We start from the raw sequence: 20,798 nt of genomic DNA on the forward strand, positions 1-20,798 counted from the left end.
CCAGAGGCTTCTTCTGAGAGGCAGAGCATCCTGGGGCCCCTCAAACCTTGGTCGGGAGGGTTGATCTGGCAAGAGTTAGTGCCACGGGAGGACTCAGGTCTTAGAAGCCAGATGACAAGAGACCCTGGGAATGTAGTTCTCTGGGATATGGAATCGAGCAGGGGAAAAGCAGGAAGGGAATCAGAGTTCCTGTGTATTGTTGCCATGACTGTATTTACGTGCCCTTCTCATTTCCATTACTAGACCACGCCTCCCATGTCCAGGACCCTTGCTGTGCCTACATGGTGAATGAGTGCCATATACATGCAAAGTAGCATCGCTGTAAATTCACTCAGCAATAAAAACAAATAGGAAAGGTATTGCAGATTAAGAATGGTTTGTATGTATTAACTAGATGCTACAATGAGAAACCTCACTCTGGAGTGTAGCTTTGTTCCCTAAGCCTCACGCCACATCCCGTGTCACACTTAGGCGTGTTGAAGAGTGCCTCAGGCTGTCCTTGTCCTGTGGGTGTTCAATATATGCGGACTGCAGAATAGAGACAAAACCAGCAGGCTTAACAAAGTGGGATGGATGGATGGGGAAAGAATTGAGGGACAGTGGCCATTATAGCAAGAACATGCTTTGCAATGATATCACATCACCTAGAGGTAACTTCTTTTCATCCCTGAGAATATGGTGAAATTACGCCAGTAACACTAACCTATCATTCCTGTGAAGTGGTGTCTTGCGATAATGTGGTAATAGGATGAAAACGGAGGTGGGAAGCCCTGGGAACAGCAGTGACGTTTGTTAACCAGAAGAGCAAGAGAGCAATTTTACAAACGCTTCTTAGGTGATCACTGAGACTTCAAACCATAACTTCAGTTTCAAAACAACCTTTATTCTGTTTGAAGACCTAATACAATGCATCAAAGCAACTTAAAACAACAAGACATAGCTCCATTGAATCTATAGCTTGAACAAAATGTCAAGGAGGCACACTCCCCCCGCCCCCCCCACCCCCATTGCCTTGTAAAGGCAAAATTACAACTGACCATGACATCCTCCCTCTCGTCAAAAGACCAACTTTATTTTAACAATGTCATATAAACAGATTTGTAAAAACATTGAACAGATCGTAGCTTTAAAAAATACACACATATAAATGAGTTTTTTTTGTTTTGCTTTTTTTTTTTTAAATTTTTTTTCTTTTTTTTTTTTTTTTCTTTTTTTTTAATAGCAGCATCCCGGGCAGCTAATGCTATCGCATGGTGACAAGTTTAACCTTAAGTTGAATAGTGTTTCCAATGAACCCAATTCTGTTCCCTTACTACTCATAATACTAATATTTTATACAACTAGATTTTTAAAAAATAAGAATTTGGTATTTTCAAACTTTGTCCCATGTGAGGCATTGTGCTTTAAACTGCCCCTTTCTTAAAAGGCCCTGAACTCAGATTTCAGGGTCTGTTCTCCAACTACTTGGATACCATGCATAGCAAAAGCACAGGTGTTAAAACCAGCAGAGTTTTTCTCCCATTAAGGAACATCAGTAGGACTCCCAAACACGTCACTAGTTCATAACCAGCTATATGACAAAGCAATTGATTCCCCACAGTGATAGCTCACATAAACACATTGTGACTCGACACACCGAAAATGAGGATTTCCAAGTTAAGTGAGTCATCCAGACCAGCTCCCCCAAAGGAGTAACTTTTAAAAGCAGAAAAAAGCCAAAGAATTATGAACTTCTCACTTCATTTGCAAAGTTTTCACCTTTTTAAGACAAAGCAACTTCAAAGGAAAAAAAAAAACAAAACCACCCATACACATACACAAGAATTGTACTAGACATTTGCTTGTTATGTACTTGAACTCGATGACTGTGGATCTGTTGTGGCTGAAAGGTGTACTGGAAACAGTCCATGCACATATACATATATACATATATCAAGGGCCGTGAACTTGTCAGATGTTGCAAACACATGCTTTTTGCCTTTTCACACGGTTCTGATTTTTCTTCTGTGTGTACGATCAGGTCCCGGTGCTCCCACTTGTACAGCCCTATCCCAGCCTCTCTGCAGCTAGCTTAGCGTCTGGCTTTTATCTTTAGGATGTTACATTGGGTGGGGAGAATCAATGCATGCATAAAAGCATGTTATCAGGAATGCCTCTGCTGTATCCATTCATACTCACGAGCCACTCAGTGTTATTAGGAGAAGACTGTCTGACTGAACGCAAAGAGCCCTTCTGGTCAAACATCTATAAGGACGAATGTGGTGGGTATGCTACATGCAATTAAAAAGGCGTTTGGCAGAGATGTAACATCACAGATCTAGTGAGTTACGACATAACAGGGAATGATGAATCCTGCCTCTGCTGTTCAAAGAGAAACTTTCCTCTTGCATTTATGTTTGCGAAACGCAAAAATAAGGCAGGTGCCTGAATACCAGGCCACCTTGCCAGAGTGTTGAACCAGAAACATTAACCAAACTTGGTATGAAACATTCCATCTTCAATCTTGTATTTCAGATAGTAAATGAAAATTATACCTAACAGCATACGTGGATGTGCTATCAAAAAAACCCCACCAAAATGCTAGTTGATAAACCACTCTTAATTAGTCGTCAGACTTCTGTGTGAAGGGGAAGGGTGTTTTTAAAGTTGACACTTACAGACTACACCCAGGGGGATCCTCAGTTGTGTGATGAGAGGGAGGCGGTCAGATCAGTACAGTCAAGTGTGAAGGCTGACAGTCTGGCCGTAAGACTGACTATTGCTCTTGGTATGGATAGCATCATAGCATCATGTAAAGAAGAAAAAAATACATTCTACAGTTGATGAAGTCAGCGGCTAGACTGATTATTTTCAGAAGAATTTCTAAAAGGAACAACACTGAAAACCAAAACAAAAACCCCTCCCCAGTGTCAGAAAGCAAGCCGTGGCTGAACCACTCCTGGGAAAGGAAAACTGTGATTTTTTTTAAGATCCTGTTTGAACCTACCCGGAGAGGGACCGTCACACTGATCCTGTGCTGCTCCCCCCACAAACGGACAGTTTCCGTGGAACAGAATGGACTTTGAATATGTCAGTCAGGGAGAGAGACCTCTCCCTCTTGCCCAGAATTGGAAAGAACACTCTAAAACCTCTTCCTTTCCCCACAGTGACGTGTAACACACACAGTGACTCTGATGAATGAGAAGCACTGTCAGGATTCCTGAAGCGGCCAGGACCTTAACGAGCTCGACACAGCCCAACGCGGTAACGGTGAGGATCCTGTTTATTTGCTTTATGATCTCAATTGAATGGAAAGCTAGGAAAATAACACATGGGCGGATTGAAAATAGTTTTTCAGATCATGCTTCTTCCAAAATGAAGCTTTATGGTTGCAATGGGTAGTCTAACGTTGGAGAGACACATGGTCTAAATGCAGCGACGATACCTTGAAAACAGTGGTCCAAACAAAGGCGGACACTGCCCCAGGAGGCTCCCTTTCTTCCTAAGAACTAGATGCTCTGACCTGCTCCATGGCGTTAGCGTTCCAGTAGGTCTTGTACTTGTAATTAATGTGTAATAACTCGCAGATCCAAGTGGGAAAAGAGTGAAGTAGTTACTCATTTCTCTGTAATCAGGAGAAAGTGCAAACCATCCTAGCCCTCCCTCCCCCCACCTGTACATCCCTTTGCTACCTCTCCCCCCCCACCCCCACCCCAGATTCAAGAAGTTCACAATTTTTAATGAAGCACACATTACCTGGTACCGTATTTTAAGAGTTTTGAAACAACATTGTTGAACTCAGCAATACTTTGTCATATTCATATATCTTTCTCTTTTTTTTATTGAATAAAGCAGCTTTGAAGCTTATCAGGCACTGCCCAACAAAACATTTAGTCCACAAAAATCTGTTATGAACTTTTTAACCTTGGGCTAACAGCCAAGTACTCTGTACAAGAAAAAGTGTAAAATAATTCATAGTTTTAATTCTGAAGCCATTTTTGTTTTTTTGTTTTTTTGTTTTTTTTTTACTGGCATCCTGTACACATTTCTTCTTTAAAAAAAAATCACAAAATGAATATTAACAAAAAAAAATTAGGGACAATAATATTTTCAGGCAACAAAAATTGGGATGGGGTAAGCTTATTCTGAAGGTACATTTAAAACCGAGAACAATGAAAATTAAGAATTGCATAGCACTGTGAATTTAGTCTTCAGGAAAACAAAACAGAAGCTATTTGGTATTGATACAAATCCATCTATTTGATAGTTAGTCATCCATTGTTATGTACATATTTTATATAATGAATGTCCTTTAAAGTCCGGTTTTCCAAGCTCCATTTTTCTGTTGGTGTGGTGGTTTTTAAAGTTTAAAGGAAACACTTTCTGGCATTCAGCTACAACAGAATTTCCTCTGAACGTACGTGAGCGGACGTTCTCCCAAAACGTCTCTGGTGAGCCGAAGTGCCTTTCTGCTACATACCGTTCATTTGTTAGAAAATGAAATAATCCACAGTGCGATGTGTCTGGGTCCACCGTGCACAGCCGATACCCAGGCTGAAGCAGCCCGGCTCGAGCGTCCCCAGGCCAGGGCTCTTGAGCCTGTCCACCCTCTGGTCTACAAGGTCCCAACTTTGAGCTGGTAAAGCTTCAAAAAGCATTAACAAGCACCATGGTTAAAGGCCTCTTTGTCCCTGCACGCAGAGATTTTTGCATTTCTTTTTCTCTTTGTGTTGTGTGTCCTTGTGGCTTTAAATTAAACCAACAAATAAAAAATAAAAAAAAAAAATTTAAAAAAAAGGACAAGGACTCCAGAAACGTGTGGTCCTGGCACAGTGCTAGGCTGTGTATCTTCCCCTCTACTTTTTTGTCGAAAGCTCGAGTCCCATCTGAAGGCAGATGGCTGCGTTTCCTCAGCTCAATTACAGGTCAGGCTGCAGAGGAGCCCTGTGCTTTCCAGAGGCCTCGGGGTGGTTGAGCTCCAGGAGAAGGATCAGAGGACAAGTGCTTCATCGCCTCTGCTGTGCATATACCGGGTAGGCTAGTGTGACGTTGAGGGAGTCGTTGTGCTGCACGAGGGAGGTGTGTTGGTAATGTAGCACCAGCTCTTTGAGGGAGCTGTACAGGTTATAGGGCTCGGCAAAGCCGTAGCCAGTTGCCGTTTTGTTGATGACACAGTGCTTCACTTCGCCATCCACCCTGCAGAGGACAGAGAGAGAGAGAACACGGTTTTCAGAAAAGGGTCCTCGTGAAAAAGTACCCTCTGCGGGCCTTGCTCCAGGAAGGGAACACTCCCGGGGGAGCTACGGGCTTGGGCTGCTACCTCAGCTTCCCTGAGCCACTGTATTCTCATCTTGAAGGTGGCAGACGTGTCACAGGTTAACTTTGAGAAATGAGATTGGGTAGAGGACACACGCACTACCATCACCGATGGCCCCGCCATGCGAGCAGGGCTCTACGGTTAGCACAGGCGTGAATTGCATCCTTGCAGACCAGCCTCTCACGTTGCATTTATCCTCAACTCTCTCCCTCCTGTTCAGTAGGAATATTTCTCCGGTTAAATGGAGGGAGATGGCTGGGTGCAATTTTCAGAACCTTTCTGTCCCAGAGGACACTCGCTTTTCTTAACTCATAGTGATCCGAAACTTAGTGTTCACAGTATTCCCCAAACACATGGGACATAAACGGAAAACGTGCCACATGCCAGAAAGGTCTTCTCTTGGGTACACTGATCTCAAGGCCAATGACCTCTCTCTCTGGCTGTTGGGCCCTGTTCCTGGTGCAGACTTGACCTGCGGGTGGAGCTCTCGTGTGAATTCCCTCATATTGTAATGCTATTAACCTTGGGAAGTAAAACAAACCCCCCCCCCCCGCCCCCCGGGCTGCTACTTCCATTTTAAAGATGAGAAGATAGAGACTGCTCATGATGAGATGAAGTAGTTGGTGAACTGAGACCCAAACCCCAGTCTTTGAACTCAACAGCAGGTTTCTATGCTTCTGCCTAGACCTGAAAAACGTTGTATCTTTTTTACTTCCTACTCTAGGATATGGCACTATGAGGTTCTTCGAAGCTTGGTTGACTGAATGAATGAAACACGTCCGCAGCTGTCTGACAGGAGAGAAAGATACGTACACTACCGAGCAGGCATAGCAGCCCTGTTTACTGCTTTCCCGGACCAGGAAGGTGCCATCTCGCTTCCCCCGGAGTAGGTTTTCAGCCTTGTTTCTGTTGCTGCTGCCGACATTCCATGTCTTCTCGTCGTGGTGCGGCAAATCCTCATCATCCTCCACCAGCGAGTATTGGCTAAGGAGGCAGGAGAGAAAGGTTTGACATGAAGCCCTGGGAGAGGTCACCTCTCCCACCGAGCCCGTCAGGCCAGCCACCGCGGCTCTGACTCAGGAGGCACTTGGCCGTGGAGCTCAGCCTTCCATGTGACCTCCCTGGACAAAGAGCCCCAGTAGTAAGACTCTTCCTCTTTGTAAGTCAGGAGCTACATGTAGGCAGCTGGGCAGAGGGGAAGGTATCAAACGATCCTGTTTGTCCAGTTCAGATCAGGAAACCGACTGACTAGGAGGACTGCCAGTTTCTCCTGTAATTCAAACAAAACCTAGCCTTAAGCTTTAAAGATACACTGAACAGAATTGTGTCCTTTTTTTCCTCCCGACTGTTCCAGAAACCCACTGGGGATTTTTACAGGTTTGGGGCCTTCCTTCTAGACAGAGTCACTCAATTGGACTGTGGGTAAAAACTAACTCTGCATCCTTCACTAAACTTTCCTTTTTTGTAACATTCTGGATAATGCAATGTGGTATACAGAAGATGTTCCAAACTCCGTGAAATTCCTCACTTGGTCTGCAAACAAAGCAAGTCACGAGTTCTCTTACCATGAAGACCCCCCCCCCCCAACCCCCGCCAGCCTCCCACCTACGGTGAGTACTCACTCTTCAGTGTTCTCATTGCCCAGCCACTCGTTCAGCTTCTTCTGCCGAACACCTTTCTGAGTCAACCACCTGGAAGACAGTTAGAAAAGGAAAATGCATTAATCATGGATCCTTGGTTTTGGCAACTGCCGGTCATTTGCTCCCAAGGTTCTGCCTCGAGGACTTACATCAAGTATTGGTCTCTTGTCTTTCTCAGCTGAATGAGGTCTGGTTTAATGCTGTTCATGCGCTTGTCAATCTCCCGATACTCAGCTGCCTGTTTCTTCAAGTCCTCCTCCAGTCGTCTTCTACTGTCCACAATTTCACTGATGCGAGACTTCAACTTTTCATAATTATGCATAATCCTATAGGCAAGAGTAAGGCATCGGTCATGACCTGCTTCACCACAATGGTTTCCCACAGCTTATAGAAAGTCAGAAAGAATGCTTTCTCGTGCTGCCATTTTTAAAAATTATTCAAAGGGCAGAAAGCAAGATCATCTTTCAACAGTTCTGGAGGATTTGCATTATTATCTTGAGCACAGGGACAACCCTCATGGTTCACCAACCTTTGTATTTCTTTCTCATTGCCTTCCCGTTTAAATTTTTCTATGTATTCTTTGCTGTACCGTTCTTGGCTTTGGCACTGCTCTTCAAATATTTTTATGGTTTCATTAAATGCTTCAATAGCTGTTCTTTTCATCTGGATTTCCTACAACACAATGTTTAATAAGACAATGTCATACCTTTCACAGAACGGATAATTTGTTATTGTGAGACACTGCCGGGACATTTGATGGTATTCCTGTCTAGCATGGAAGGGATTCTGTTAGCAAGGAAGGCCTCTAATTCATAAAACCCATTAAAATAGTATCACAGAAGCACACATTTCCTTTGGGAATTTTCCCAGTCTATGAAAGCAGACTGCCTAACAATTTCCTATAGTTTTCATTTTAAAAGCCATTCCCCTTTATCAGCAATTTAAGGAATCCATGTTGCCTTCTACTCCCTCTGGTGGTTCTAGATACATCATAGCCTAGAGAAGATTACCTCTCCAGGAAAACACTGCCATAAATGGAGCTTCTATACTTTTTTTTTTTTTTTTTTATTACAGGGCATCAAAAAGTTAAATCTTCATTTTGGAGGTCAGACAAGTTTGTGGAACTTTGAGTTGTTACGTCAAATCCACTTGAAACTCCCAGCGACCTCTGCAATTATCATCACGAGAACTTCTCATTCTGACACTTACGAGCTTCATTTAAAAGGTTTATTAGAGATGCTATGAATATTAAACAATGATCTGCAAATACGTGATCTTTCCCCCCACTTGATGAGCAAAACCTCAACTTTACTTTCTTTTTCCTAAACCGAACTGACACATGTTCGATTCTACTAAGAGTTCTGAGATTTTAATTTGATTTTAGCAAAAAACTCACCTGGGAAGTACGGGTATAATCTTCATATAATCTATCATATTCCCGACTTTTTTCTTGAAATTGAGTGTTATATTCATGTAATTTTTTCCCTACAGCTTCAATATTATCTTCTTTGACAACTTGATCCTGGAAGAATGAGAGATGGGAAGAGAGAAAACTTCAGTTCATCAGCTATGCAGTCCAGTAACTGGCCATACTCAAACTGTAATTTTGTGACCACAGGTATAAAGTTTTTAAAATTTTATTACATGCAAGTCACCTGCTTCACAATGTTTTCTAAGTATTTGAAAGTGTCTTGTCTAAACATTGTAATTTGAGCATTTCAGTTTTGAATACCTGTTGGTATTTGGATACTGGATAAAGTAATTTCACGTCCAGTTTGGGATTATACTGAGCTAGGGACTCATTCCGGTAGTGGTTTATTAGTTCAACCACAGAGTTGAAGGTTAGTGGGTCAGAGAAGCCATATTTCCCATCTCGGTGAAATATTTTGATTAACTTGTTATTTCCTCCTTTCCTGTAAACACAATAAAATAAAGGGCATGATTACAATCTTCTTTAGAAATGTGTTCCAGTGTCTACTTACACACCTCAAGCGTTGCTATGTTCCCGGACTCACCTTAGTGTAAGAGTGTAATCACCGTGCATTTTAGTAGATGCATCTCGTACCAAAAAGGTCCCATCAGCTGTATCTCGAAGTTTTTCATTCACTTCTTCCCTGAAACGAAAAGGACACAGGACAAAGCTCACCTTGAGGATTTTTTTAGAGTTTTAGCTTCACAGCAAAATTAAGCACCAACTATGTAGAGAGCCTCTATCCCCCCTACCCCTTTATTAATTGCATTTTCTGATTATATGTATTGTTTATATAGAAATGTAATAAATTTCATCTCATTACAAACTGGGAGCTAAAAGAAAAAAAAAAAAAAAAAAAAACCTTTCATTACTGGTCTATTGGTGGTCCAAACACACTAATCACTCTGGCCAATGAGCTCACAAAGTCATGATCCTGAAAAGGACTCCTTCCTCCCCTTCAGAAAAAAAAAAAAAAAGCTACGAATAAACAGGCCTTTTTCATACGTACAAGATACTAACATTAATTCTTATACTTCTGCCTAACAGAAAGCGACCCTGGACCCTCCCTTAAGGCGGTGGGCCACCTCACCCTGGTGCTTTCCTGACCTCTCTGTCAATAATGAGACTTCTCGAGTATTTAATTTCCTGTGGCATCCAGCACCCAACAGTTCCCCAGTGCTCAGGGACTTCTCTGGTCTTCTTTGGAAGACTACCAACTATGCTTCATGCTTATGTTGGAGGATATCCTAAAAATGGAACTCAGCAAGCTGGTGTGTTTCTTTCTCTAAAACCAGAGCTCTGTCTCTAGCGAAAACTCCAGAGTTTGTGGAGCCTTACCTTGAGATATCTCCCCAGTACCATTCAGCATCTTGTAAGGACATATTGTTATTCATACCGTTGTTGGCTACAGTAGTGGGTTTGGGTGGTTTAGGAGGCAATGCTGTAGATTAAAGAGAAACAAAAAGTTGTTTGCGATCCCAACTACGGTGGAAGGTTGCAATGAGAACTAAGTTTCTTTACAATACTATGAAATACAGCAGTAATTCACAACTCCATGAAACATGATCGTTTGCTTTAAAAAAAAAAAAAAAAAGGCATCTCTCAGAGCATGGATCAAAAAGAAAAGGAAGTGAAAAAGAGAGAACAGCTTAGAGATGAACAAATAAACCCGGCTGGCCATGTGAGTGTATTTCAGAGTAAATCCTGAGTCCCGGCATTCTGCTTCTAGGCTCTAGTTATATTAAAGTTTCAGGCCTGATCAAATCCATCTAAAATAGGAAACCATGAACATATGAGCAGGAGGAATCACATGGGTTGGCTTTAATTTCCTCCTCTTATTTAATTATAAAAGACAAATTTGGTTTCTGTCCTCCACAAATGCTGTTGCTGTAAGAAAAAAGCTCATCTACAGCAATATGTTTTAAGAGGAGGAATTGGGTTTCTCTAATCTTAGTATTTCAGGCCCTCTTTTGCCAAAAGCCACTTTAAGAAACTCATCTGTGACCTAAATCTCTTTAGCATTCATGTTAATATTCTAGTGGATAGATTGTGCTCTATATGCCAAGACTGATTAAAAACCATATCCCTCTTCCTCAATGTCAAGTGTTTCTGAATTTCTTAATTGGGAGCAGGGCTAATACGGGAAGAAAATTTGGGAAGCAAAATAAGGCTAGGATTTGTAAGTGAATTCTAAGTCGTTAAGTTTTAAAGGACAGTATTTCACGCAAAAATTATTTCAGGAGTCTATCAAGAACACTGTATAAGGACTAGGATGAAATAAAGGCAAGCCAACTCCTTTTCTCAATATAGTGTCTCAATATAAGAGTAGGCAAAGTCTCAGCGTCTGATTTAGAATAGTTTCAGGTCACCTACAACTGAGTTGTAATCACTGCTACATTCTACACGCCTTCTAAAGTACCAAGTGTTATCACTGCAAAGTACCACTGTTCCCATCCACTGTCAAAAGAGAAAAGCAGCACAAAGGATGCATCATTTTAATTAAAGGAACAGTATGAAAGATACACAACAATACAACACAAATAGCAAAGGACCTCGATTAACAAAAGACACCAGTGAAAAACTGGAATTCAATTCATATCTATTCAAGTAAGAAAAAAAACCATTTACCAACAGACAGCCTGATCTGCTTGCTTCCACAGGCAAACGATTTAATGTCCAAGCTATGATCAAACTAATTTTTATTAAGTTACAACAAATTAATAAAAAATAGAAAACTCAAGAGGATCGGTTTACAGTAGTTGTCAACCTCCCCCCTCCCCAAAAATCCGCAAAATTAACTAGCTTTCTAAAAGAATACTGCAGTGTTACCTGGTGGATCCATTTCTATATAAAACATCAAGTCTGTGCCACAATTTATATCTGTCTTAGCATATTCTAAATCCAGGTCTTCCATATTCCAAACAGTGTTGTACATTTGTGCGAGAGTTTCCTTGGCTGAGCTCAGTTATAAGAAAAGAGTCCGGCTTTCTTTGTAATGGTGTCTTGGAATTCATTTTAAAACCTATAAGGGGCTGCACTGTAACCTATTACATCACACACCCCAGCCAATCAAGTCAGAAAAATGTCACCAGACCACTCCTGCTCCATCATTTCTCTTCTAGATCCAGTCTTAACACAATCCCAGCCTCAGGAAGAACCCACATTTCATAGAACTGCAATGTATACATGCTCATGGTTTCAAAAAGGTGTTTAATTTGACTCTTCTCCTCCAGCACTGAGTTCTCTAATTCCTTTTTTATTACTCCTTGCAGCATGGTACGCTCCGCTGTTGGCAGGTTGACAAAAGCTGATATGCTGCAGCCCGGAGCTTTTTTTTTTTTTTTTTTTTTTCCCCTAGTGCATCTGGGTTTATGGAGAGCCTGGTCATGCCTTGGTTTAAAAATCTTACAAATGCATCACAATAGTATATTTAAGGTGTATTTTACAGTCCTTAAATGCCTCCTGTATATATTAAAAGCAGAAGGGATCAAGAACTCAGGATGTTTAATTTCATTCCTGCATAACTCACTGACAACTCAGAACTTAAACACTGTTACAAACGTACCACATTAGAAAGCACAATTTAAAGAAAAATCTCCTTCTACCAAACATACTAAAGTTAACACTAGCCACTAGGGAATAATAATGCAACATCTCAACAGGAATGAAGATCTGCCTATTATCAGCACACATTTAATGTTACTGTCTAACAAGACTAGTCCAGGTAAGTTACGCCTTCCAAAAAGAAAGGGGCCATATATATCAAGAATGCAGAGCAGAGGTAGGGTTATGTTTGCAAACTATTTGTCACTGATAAACCCATCCTCCGACTTCTTGTGCTAATACTGCTTGAGGGGAGAGTGATGTAATCACTTTTGGTTGTTCGCCCCCCCCCCCCCCCAATCTCAAATGCCTTACCCTGGGGACTATTATTCCTGGTTAGCAATATTTAATGTAAAGAAATCAATTCCTCTATAAATCTATTAATTTCAGTTCTCTACAGCCATTCTGCATATAGTCTTCCCATCCTCACTAGAGCTTAATGTACATTTCCATTATAAACCACCTCTTTACATTTACACTATTCTGAAGAGGTGAGGAGGAAAAGCCCCCATCCCCAATTAGTAGCTGATTGAAAAAAACTATAGTGGGCTTGTGATCAATGCACTTATGTATGTCACATATTTGTGTGACCATTTAAAGAACAAAGAACCCCTTAAAATTTATTGTTAGACCCTCTATCAAATTTAGAATCATATAAAATAGTAGAGCAAAGGCATGTCATTTCACCGAGCACTCTGCTTGAATCCTGTCTAGCTGGATTTATTGTCCCATTGATGAGGAAGGCAGTCTCAACCTATACCCTCCCGCGGACGGCCCGGGCCACTTTTCTATTCCTAAATTCAAAATCACACGCACAAAAATGGTCCAAGTGGTTGGGATATGTCCTCGACTGAGGGTCAGAAAAAATTTTTTACTTTAATAAAAACGTGTTTTCTCTCCCCCAGGAGGAGTCCCGCCAGCAGCTGTGGACAGGCTAACAGCCCAGAGGGCTACCCCATGTCTTTGGGAGCACTTGGCGCAAACCAGTCCTGCTGCTGGATCCCATGTGGCAAACGGACCAGGGGAGGAGGGGAGGGAGACAGGTGATTTTCCACGTCTCTCCAAAGCCTGGCCGGGCACCAACTTCCAGCCAAGCACTTTGTAATTACCTCCTTCCCCGTTTCCAGCCTAAAGCCCATCTTTTCCGCACACTGTGCCCCTCCAGGAAAGGGGGGAGTGTCTCCGCTAATCTCTTATCTGCCCTCCCCAGACAGCACTTCGTCTCACTGACACACCCGCAAAGACAAACTACAGAGGGGAACCTGGCACACAAGCACAAAAGCAGGGCAGTGGCGAGGGGGGTACAAGTTAAAGGCAACTTACTTTGCAGGTTGTGCATGTCTGCAGTTTCCCGCGGCCAGGCCGGTCTCCGACAATGCGAACACCGCCCCCGGCTCTCCCCGCCGCCCCCACGGTGGCGCCCACTCCGCGGCAGCGCTCCCGCCCGCCGAGCGCAGGGGCGGCGGCGGCGGCGGTGGCGGCGCGGGACCCTCGGGCTCGCGCGGCGCGACACGGACGTCGGGACGGGACCGCCGCAGCAGCGCCGCTCACCGCCCGCTCCCCATGGACACAGCCACTGGCTGCCGGTGGTGCCGTACGCGGGAGGGAGAAAGCCCCGGCGCTCGCACGTCTCGCAGATAAAGATCACGGCTTCATGATTAACTTGGGCAGGTTCAAATATTTGCTGAGCTAGGGATTTCGGGTGGGGGAGGGGAGCCCAAGTCAAAGTCAAAGTTGTCATCGGCTAACAAGTGGCCACTGCCAGCCCAACTCGCTCATTTTCGCCAAGGAAATGAGAAGGCCATTGTGAGGGGACCTAAAATAGTCTCTCTAACTGGCTGCGGCAGCGCGCGGGGCTCAAGTGGCCACAGTGAAGCGAGGCACTATGCACGGCCAAACACAGGAAGTGGCTGAGCTAGTTCAGCAAAAATAGAATCAAAGCCTTGCTTGTAAAGGCCTGAACTTCTCCGAACAGCCCAGAACACCGTGCCTTGCTCGTGTCCACCTCCTCCCACACACCAGCACAGACAGCCCCGCAGGTGTAAGAGGAAAGCCCTACGGAGGAACTGAGCAGGGTACAGGGTTGAAAAAAACGTTTGATCCTGGGAGGAGAGTTTGGTGGGGAAGACGTAGATCCCATACGCTCCACGACCTCATGAAGAGGAGCAGAAAAACCCCACTCTGCGAGATACTTTTATGAAGCCAATTTCCACTCACGTTTAACTGGCCCTAGAAGTGTCTGGTAATTAAAAGTTGTGTCTGCATGCAGTTCATGTGACTGCTAAATGGAGCAAAGGAGAGGGCAAGGAGCCCATGAGCCTTTCCAGAGGATCTGTGTCCTTTGAGAAAGTGCTAATGGACCACACTAAAATTTGACCTAAGAAAATTTTCGCTCTGCATCAGCATAGATGGATGGCTTTACTAATATCCCAAGAACCTTAACAATGGAAAATCACAGAATCACTAACTTTAAAACCAGAAAGTAATCGAAAGACCACTTCCAGCAAATCCCTCATGCTACACACACACACACACACACACACACACACACACACACAAGATCCTGATCCAGGGGGATCGAAAGGGTTTGCACAAGATCAAAGCTCCGGGGCCACAACCTAGCCTTCTGACATTCAGTCCTAAACTCCTTTTTCTCCACCCACTGGCCCTGTCTTTACTTCTCTCTGCCAGATAAAGTTAAAATTAACAAGTGAAACTTAAGTTAATGTCTTAAAGGCCACATGTGAAAAAATTCACACCTATAACAAAACTGACTTTTTCTGTTCTCTATTTTTAGCTTATTTAAAGGTTTAAAAAAAAAACAAAACACCTTCTAGTTCTCTTCGAGGCAACAAGGATCCGTCTGTAAGACCCTCAGACTCTGTACAGGAAGGGAACCCCAGGGTCATATGCAGAGAGTGCTAAAGGAAGATCTAGGTGGGGACCATAAAGTCCATGTAGGCAAGGGGTCTTTACAAACTTGCCTTTGGTGTGACTGATAAAGCATGAAAAACCTACTTGCCAGTGGGAAGAAAAGAGTCTATAAGTGAATCTCGCAGCTCCTGCCTGCTGATCACAGGGACGTAAGGCGAGTTCAGAGAAAGCCTTTGCATCCTGAGCTGCAGAATCTTGGCCTACTTTTAAAAATAGTCTCTCTAAAGCTAGAAACCTGGGAAACACCGGTCTCTTAAGCATCTGTCTAAATTTACATGATGTTCCATGTCAAAACTTCCCCAAGATTAAAATATTGACTAGTCCAACAGTATTCTGTCACAGAACACTGACCACTGGAAAGCCTAACAGCTTCGACTTGGAGAGATTTGAAAACTCTGCTTCTAATGTCTCATGATATGTCCAATCCTCTACCACAGAGGTTCTATTACATTACTGAAAGTGTGAGCTGAGTTTTTTCCCCGGTTCAATTTCAGTCTTTGAAAAGTAATGGGCGAGACACATACTGCTTCTTTATTAGCTTAAAAAGGGAGCCCTCTGCTGGTAGAACAGAATCAGTAACTTCTCCTTGGGAGAAAATGATCAACTTTCTATGTACTGTATTTCATTCATCTCCCACTATGTCCAAAGTATCACACAAACGTAGGATTCACTTACAAATAATAAATGGAACACACAGATGTTATAACAGCTTAGGAAATGTTTTTCACTTTCTTTAAGCCCTTTTTAAATTTTTTTTAACGTTTATTTTTTAATGAGAGAGAGAGAGAGAGAGAGGGAGGGAGAGGAAGGGAGGGGCAGAGAAAGAGGGAGACACAGATTCCAAAGCAGGCTCCAGCCTCTGACTTGTCACCACAGAGCCCCACGTGGGGCTGGAACCCACAAACTGTGAGATCATGACCTGAGCCGAAGTCGGACACTCAACCGACTGAGCCACCAAGGTGCCCCTTCCTTAAGCCCTTTTAAAAAAAAACTTGTATTTTAATGCCAACATTTATTGGAGACCCAAAGACTCAGCCACACTGAAAAACTTACACATGTAACTGAAAACTAACTTTACCTTGTGGAGTCTTCAAAACACTATGTCTTACTACTTTTCCTTTCCTCAAAGTTTTGTAAAACTCATTTCAGAGGCAAAAAGAGGCCACATTTCATTTCTCAGCAGGTGTGATCTTGTCAGGAAAAATATCCTTAATCATTAAAATACGTTTGAAAGAATAGACTGAACACTATCTCCCATGTGCACATCGCCATCAGACAGCGACTATCCCACAACCAGCTTGCACCCTGCACAACTTCTTTAAAAAAAAAATGCAGTGAGAAGGAAAAAATAAACGAACCCAAATCTTCGTTTAAGGGTTAAATGAATACCTCCCTTCATAATTTTAACTTAACACGAATTAGGACAGAAGAGCCTTTCAGTATGATGCAAATTCTTTACTCCATATCCAGTGCTCTTAATGACCCTGCACTAAGGAAAACGTCCATTTGAACTTCTAAATAAATCCAGATTTACATACGATACATTCTACGAAATGTATAAAAGGTGGGACCGTTGCTCAGCAGAATAAAGTACTCCTTCCCTCTCAGATGCTGTCCTTGCAGAGAAAGAGAAGACAGCACTGTGAAAACAAAAGTTGACCTATACCCCACCAATATACACACCCTGAAATGGGTTTCTTTTTCAGAGCACAAACAAAACTTCCTATTTCATGATAAAACCTAGTATGGCTTGCCTCTCTGTTTATTCCAACCCATCTAAATATATCAAGTTTTTTCAAGGTTTCATTTCTCACCTTTGAAACAACCCTCTAATGTCAGACCACATTTTAAACCCAATAAAAAATAAATCAGAGAAAAGTAAAACTCTTTGAAAGTCATTTCCCTCTACCTTAGTGCTTGCTTTAGTCTTGGTTGAAAACCAAGTCCAGTGCATTTAAAACAAGATTTATGAATCAGGCTCTTCAGGATGAATGTTTTGCAATGCGCCAGTGGTTAAACATTAACTCTGACAGGTGTAGAAGGGGCAGGAGGGAAAAAGAGTCATTTATTTTCCACTCTGGGCTTGAGGGTGCAATATTAGACTTCAATTATGCTGCATTAATATTTCTGAATATATCCATGAAATCTGAAATATGTAAATACACTTATAATGGGTTTCATTCAAAGGCACCCTGTGTTAAATGGTCCCAATTTTACCCTAGCTGCCCTATAGAAAGCTGCTTTAGCTACCTAAATATTAGTAGGGTAAACATAACACGTAATGATTCAAGAAAACCTGCTGTTCAGCTTTAGGTATTTTTAAGACTTTTAGTAACAAAGGGAACAGCAGACTATCAAAGTTGTGAGAACTTACTCTCTGTTCCACCTTTCAAACCTTAGTTTCCCTCCAAACATAGGGAAGATCCTTGCTTCAGTTTTGCTGGATGCATTCAATGAGTGGGTGTGCCAAAGCGTGTTGAAAGTTGGTTAGTTTATCAAAACGTTTTTACAAATTTTATTATGCTGTGCTTCGTTCTATGCTAGGAGGAGCTCAACAGGAGAAGCAGCCTTTGCCCTTGAGGAATGTAGCTGAGCAGATGAAAAGAACAGGAAGCACCACAGAAAAGTGAAGTTTAAGAAGACAAGGTGTTAAGGGCATAGACCTATTTGAATGGGTTTACACTGCACACCCAGAAGGGAGAGACCTACTTGTGAAATGAAGTGGATGGGACTGCTGGGGGCGGGGCGGGGGGGCTGTGTTCAGTTGTGCGTTCTGTGCACTGCATGAGGGCATGTGGCAGGGGGAGCCGGTACTGAAATCCAGGCCCCTCTACTCACCAAGCCGCACACAGTGGAAAGGGCATCATACTAAATAAGGTACCTTCCTCCCGCCAAGCAGTGCAGCCATGGAGCAGCAAATGCCAAGGGAGAGGGTGTCTTTTGCAGATTAGCAGTGAAGCCCAGGCAGGTACCTGGAGGCCTGGCTCTGCTGGCTGGGAATGGGGGCTCAGTGGACAGAAGGGCATGACAGGACTCGGGAGCTGGGGCTGGAGAATGGGGGTGGGGGGGAGGTGCTCTGAGAGGTCCTTAAAAACCAGAGCTGGGCAACAGGAGAGAGAGGCTATAGGGTGGTGAGCAGCAGTACCTATCACCTCATTTACATCTCACAACCACCCCAAGAGAGAGGCATTATTCCCATTTCACAGACTAGAAAACAGTTTGGAATGGCTAACTTACTTGATAGGAACTTGGCAAATGAGTGGCAAGAGCTGAGTCAAAGCAGATCTATTTGACTCACTGTTCTTACCAGTGCAAGGCGGACGGAGCGATTCTGAGTTTTGGCCCCCAAAGCTATAACAACCGCCGTGGGGCTCCCCACTATATGGGGACCCATAGAAGCCAGTATCATCTATCTTTAGTTTCTTTCTTACTGGAAACCTCAGAGGACTTGGGACTAGACACTAAAAGCAGTCCCATTGCTCATGAAGCTTCTCAAAACCCAGGAAGCAGGTGCAGCACCAAGCAGCAGGCTGGGGTCCAGGACTAGGTCCCCCCTGCAGACCTAGCTCGGGCACACGTTGCTTGGGTAGCACCAGGGAGAGCTCTCAACCTCTGGGGGCGCTTTGGTTTCCTACTGAGCAAATGAAGCGTTGGACTATGCCTTTGGCTCTAAAATGATGCTTTCCACAACACTGTCATTGAAAACATTTACTACCTCGGGGCGCCTGGGTGGCTCGGTCAGTTAAGCGGCCGACTTCTGCTCAGGTCATGATCTCGCAGTCCGTGAGTTCAAGCCCTGCGTCGGGCTCTGTGCTGACAGCTCAGAGCCTGGAGCCTGTTTCAGATTCTGTGTCTCCCTCTCTCTGACCCTCCCCCGTTCATGCTCTGTCTCTCTCTGTCTCAAAAGAATAAATAAACGTTAAAAAAAAATTAAAAAAAAACACAAACATTTACTACCTCTTCAAATCTGGTGTATCCAGCCATTATTTTTGTACTTTGCAACTTATTTTGATTAAACCTCTGAACCTCGTCGAACTGGAATACTATTTCCTCTTTCCCTTTTCAAACTCTAGCAGTTCTTCCAAGCCCGTTTCAAGTCCTATTTTTTTCTACAAGCCTTTTCAGTCTACTCAGTTATCCTACCAAGTACCCATCACATTTCTAAAATTCTTTTTATATTCAGAGTAAGCACCCTAGAGCCTAGCACTTAGATCCTGTGTGCTAATGGTCTTATAGGAATTGACACGTTGCCTCAGTCATCATCAGTTTTGCCTATCACCTCAAGTTTTACCAGGTAAAAACTACAAAAGATGCCTATCTATTACATGATAGCCTTGCTTCCCTGTCTCCCCCTAAAATCATTCAAGTACTTCGTTCTTTTTTTTTTTTTTAATGATTATTTTTATTTTTGAGAGAGAGAGTGCGAGCAAGGGAGGGCAGAGAGAGGGAGACACAGAATCCGAACCAGGCTCCAGACTCTGAGTTGTCAGCAGAGAGCCTGACGCGGGGCTCAAACTCATGAACCTCAAGATCATGACCCGAGCTGATGTTGGATGCTTAATCAACTGAGCCACCCAGGCTCCCCTCCAAGCGCTTATTTCTATTCACAACAATAAAGGCAGTTCAAATGAATGATTTAAGACTGTTCAATGGAGATGCACTGGTGTTGCGTTTCCAGATCCCTCTGGTAATAGCACACGCTGGGGCAATGATGAAGGACTCGAGGAAAATGTCGGATTCCCACCAGGCCTAAGAAATCATTTCTCTAACCAAGAGTGCCCTGCCAATCATTTGCGGCAAAGCCACCCCTGAATACAAAGGTGTTCAGGACGACGTTCTTCCTGAAGTAGGTGGTGTGTTTCCACAAGTGAGGGACGATGAAGCCTCTATTTCATTCCAAAGGGCCTACACATTCCTTACAATAGCTGAGAGATACCACACAAAGGGAAAAACAGCTCAAACTAGGGTTTAGAGATTACTCGGGTTCAATTTTCTTGAAGAGGCTGCATGAATCTTGGGATGGTCTCGGAAACATTCAGTGCAGTGTTCATCATTCAACAGCGCTGATAGAACGAACCTGCCTGGGAAACTGGCACACCACTTTCTTGGAAGAATGTACCAGGGTCTATGACACAGCAGGCGGTCCGAAGGGCGCATAACGAAAATGGATGAACGTGAATGCTTTCTTCGGTGGAATCGAACTGAAACGGATAAGGACGTTTAACCAGCTTACACCAGACTAATTAAACTCCACCCGTGACTCTCCCAGGTATGTAGGAGATACTCTTAAGATACTCCGGTTAAATTCACTGGTGAGTATCTATCAAACCTTGTCTGGCTGTTAGCTTTCCTACCTCCCCGTGTCCAGAGGGGCGGGCACTGAGAAGAGCGGCACCACCTCTGGCCCTTTCTACAAGCGGGACTCAGCTGTCCCTCCTCTGAGACAAACCTCCACATGTACACCATGGGCCAGGAGGGAGTGGGAGAGCACAGCCCCGCCCGTTGGCCCAGGGTCCTGTTTTGTTGTTACTAGTCTTCTCCATTCCCCGCCCATGTGTTTAGTCTGGGGTGGGGCCTAGTCAATAAAGGACTCAAGTGCCATGTTTCACACCTGCCCCCTGTCCCCGCATCACAGGGTACCTTTAACAACTGACCACGGACTCTTTCATACTGAGCCAAAAGGCAGCCTCTGAACACCAACAAAGAGTTCCCAAATCCATTAACAAGTGCCCCAAGTAGTTACATGAGATGAACCTTCTGGCCACCCCCTGGGCTAAAGTCCTTGGCTATTATTGACACACTGCTCTGATGCCATTCACCTACAATTCAGAGTATCCCCACTGAACATCCTGCT

The 20,798-nt window shown here is 43.5% G+C and overlaps 1 protein-coding gene and 1 long non-coding RNA gene across 9 annotated transcripts in view; one reads left to right on the plus strand and one right to left on the minus strand.

Annotated features, from left to right (window-relative positions):
* Positions 1-862: 862 nt before the first annotated feature.
* The window catches only part of PIK3R1 (phosphoinositide-3-kinase regulatory subunit 1), an 86,706-nt gene continuing 66,770 nt past the window's right edge, over positions 863-20,798 (minus strand). Inside the window, exons 1-10 of one of the 3 annotated variants that reach the window (XM_058730656.1) lie at positions 13,334-13,988; positions 9,746-9,848; positions 8,952-9,050; positions 8,669-8,849; positions 8,333-8,458; positions 7,466-7,608; positions 7,086-7,262; positions 6,919-6,987; positions 6,110-6,280; positions 863-5,175 (exon numbers count right to left, since the gene is read on the minus strand). In XM_058730656.1, the coding sequence (XP_058586639.1) occupies positions 4,986-5,175; positions 6,110-6,280; positions 6,919-6,987; positions 7,086-7,262; positions 7,466-7,608; positions 8,333-8,458; positions 8,669-8,849; positions 8,952-9,050; positions 9,746-9,848; positions 13,334-13,751 (1,677 nt within the window). In that variant the 5' untranslated portion in view covers positions 13,752-13,988 and the 3' untranslated portion in view covers positions 863-4,985. Of the gene's footprint in view, positions 5,176-6,109; positions 6,281-6,918; positions 6,988-7,085; positions 7,263-7,465; positions 7,609-8,332; positions 8,459-8,668; positions 8,850-8,951; positions 9,051-9,745; positions 9,849-11,236; positions 11,690-13,333; positions 13,989-20,798 lie in introns of those variants that run through there. The other 2 variants (XM_058730663.1, XM_058730646.1) reach the window with 2 other exon arrangements.
* On the plus strand, positions 3,176-8,897 carry LOC131512251 (uncharacterized). Of its 6 annotated transcripts, none has more exons than XR_009262051.1 (4): positions 3,176-3,249; positions 6,021-6,455; positions 6,794-6,906; positions 8,011-8,897. It is a non-coding gene; the product is annotated as an uncharacterized LOC131512251 (long non-coding RNA). The 6 variants fall into 6 exon arrangements; XR_009262047.1 differs by having other exon boundaries at positions 6,021-6,437; XR_009262050.1 differs by having other exon boundaries at positions 6,021-6,301.

The sequence above is a fragment of the Neofelis nebulosa genome, chromosome 1 (assembly GCF_028018385.1).
Source record: "Neofelis nebulosa isolate mNeoNeb1 chromosome 1, mNeoNeb1.pri, whole genome shotgun sequence".
Classification (NCBI taxonomy): domain Eukaryota; kingdom Metazoa; phylum Chordata; class Mammalia; order Carnivora; family Felidae; genus Neofelis; species Neofelis nebulosa.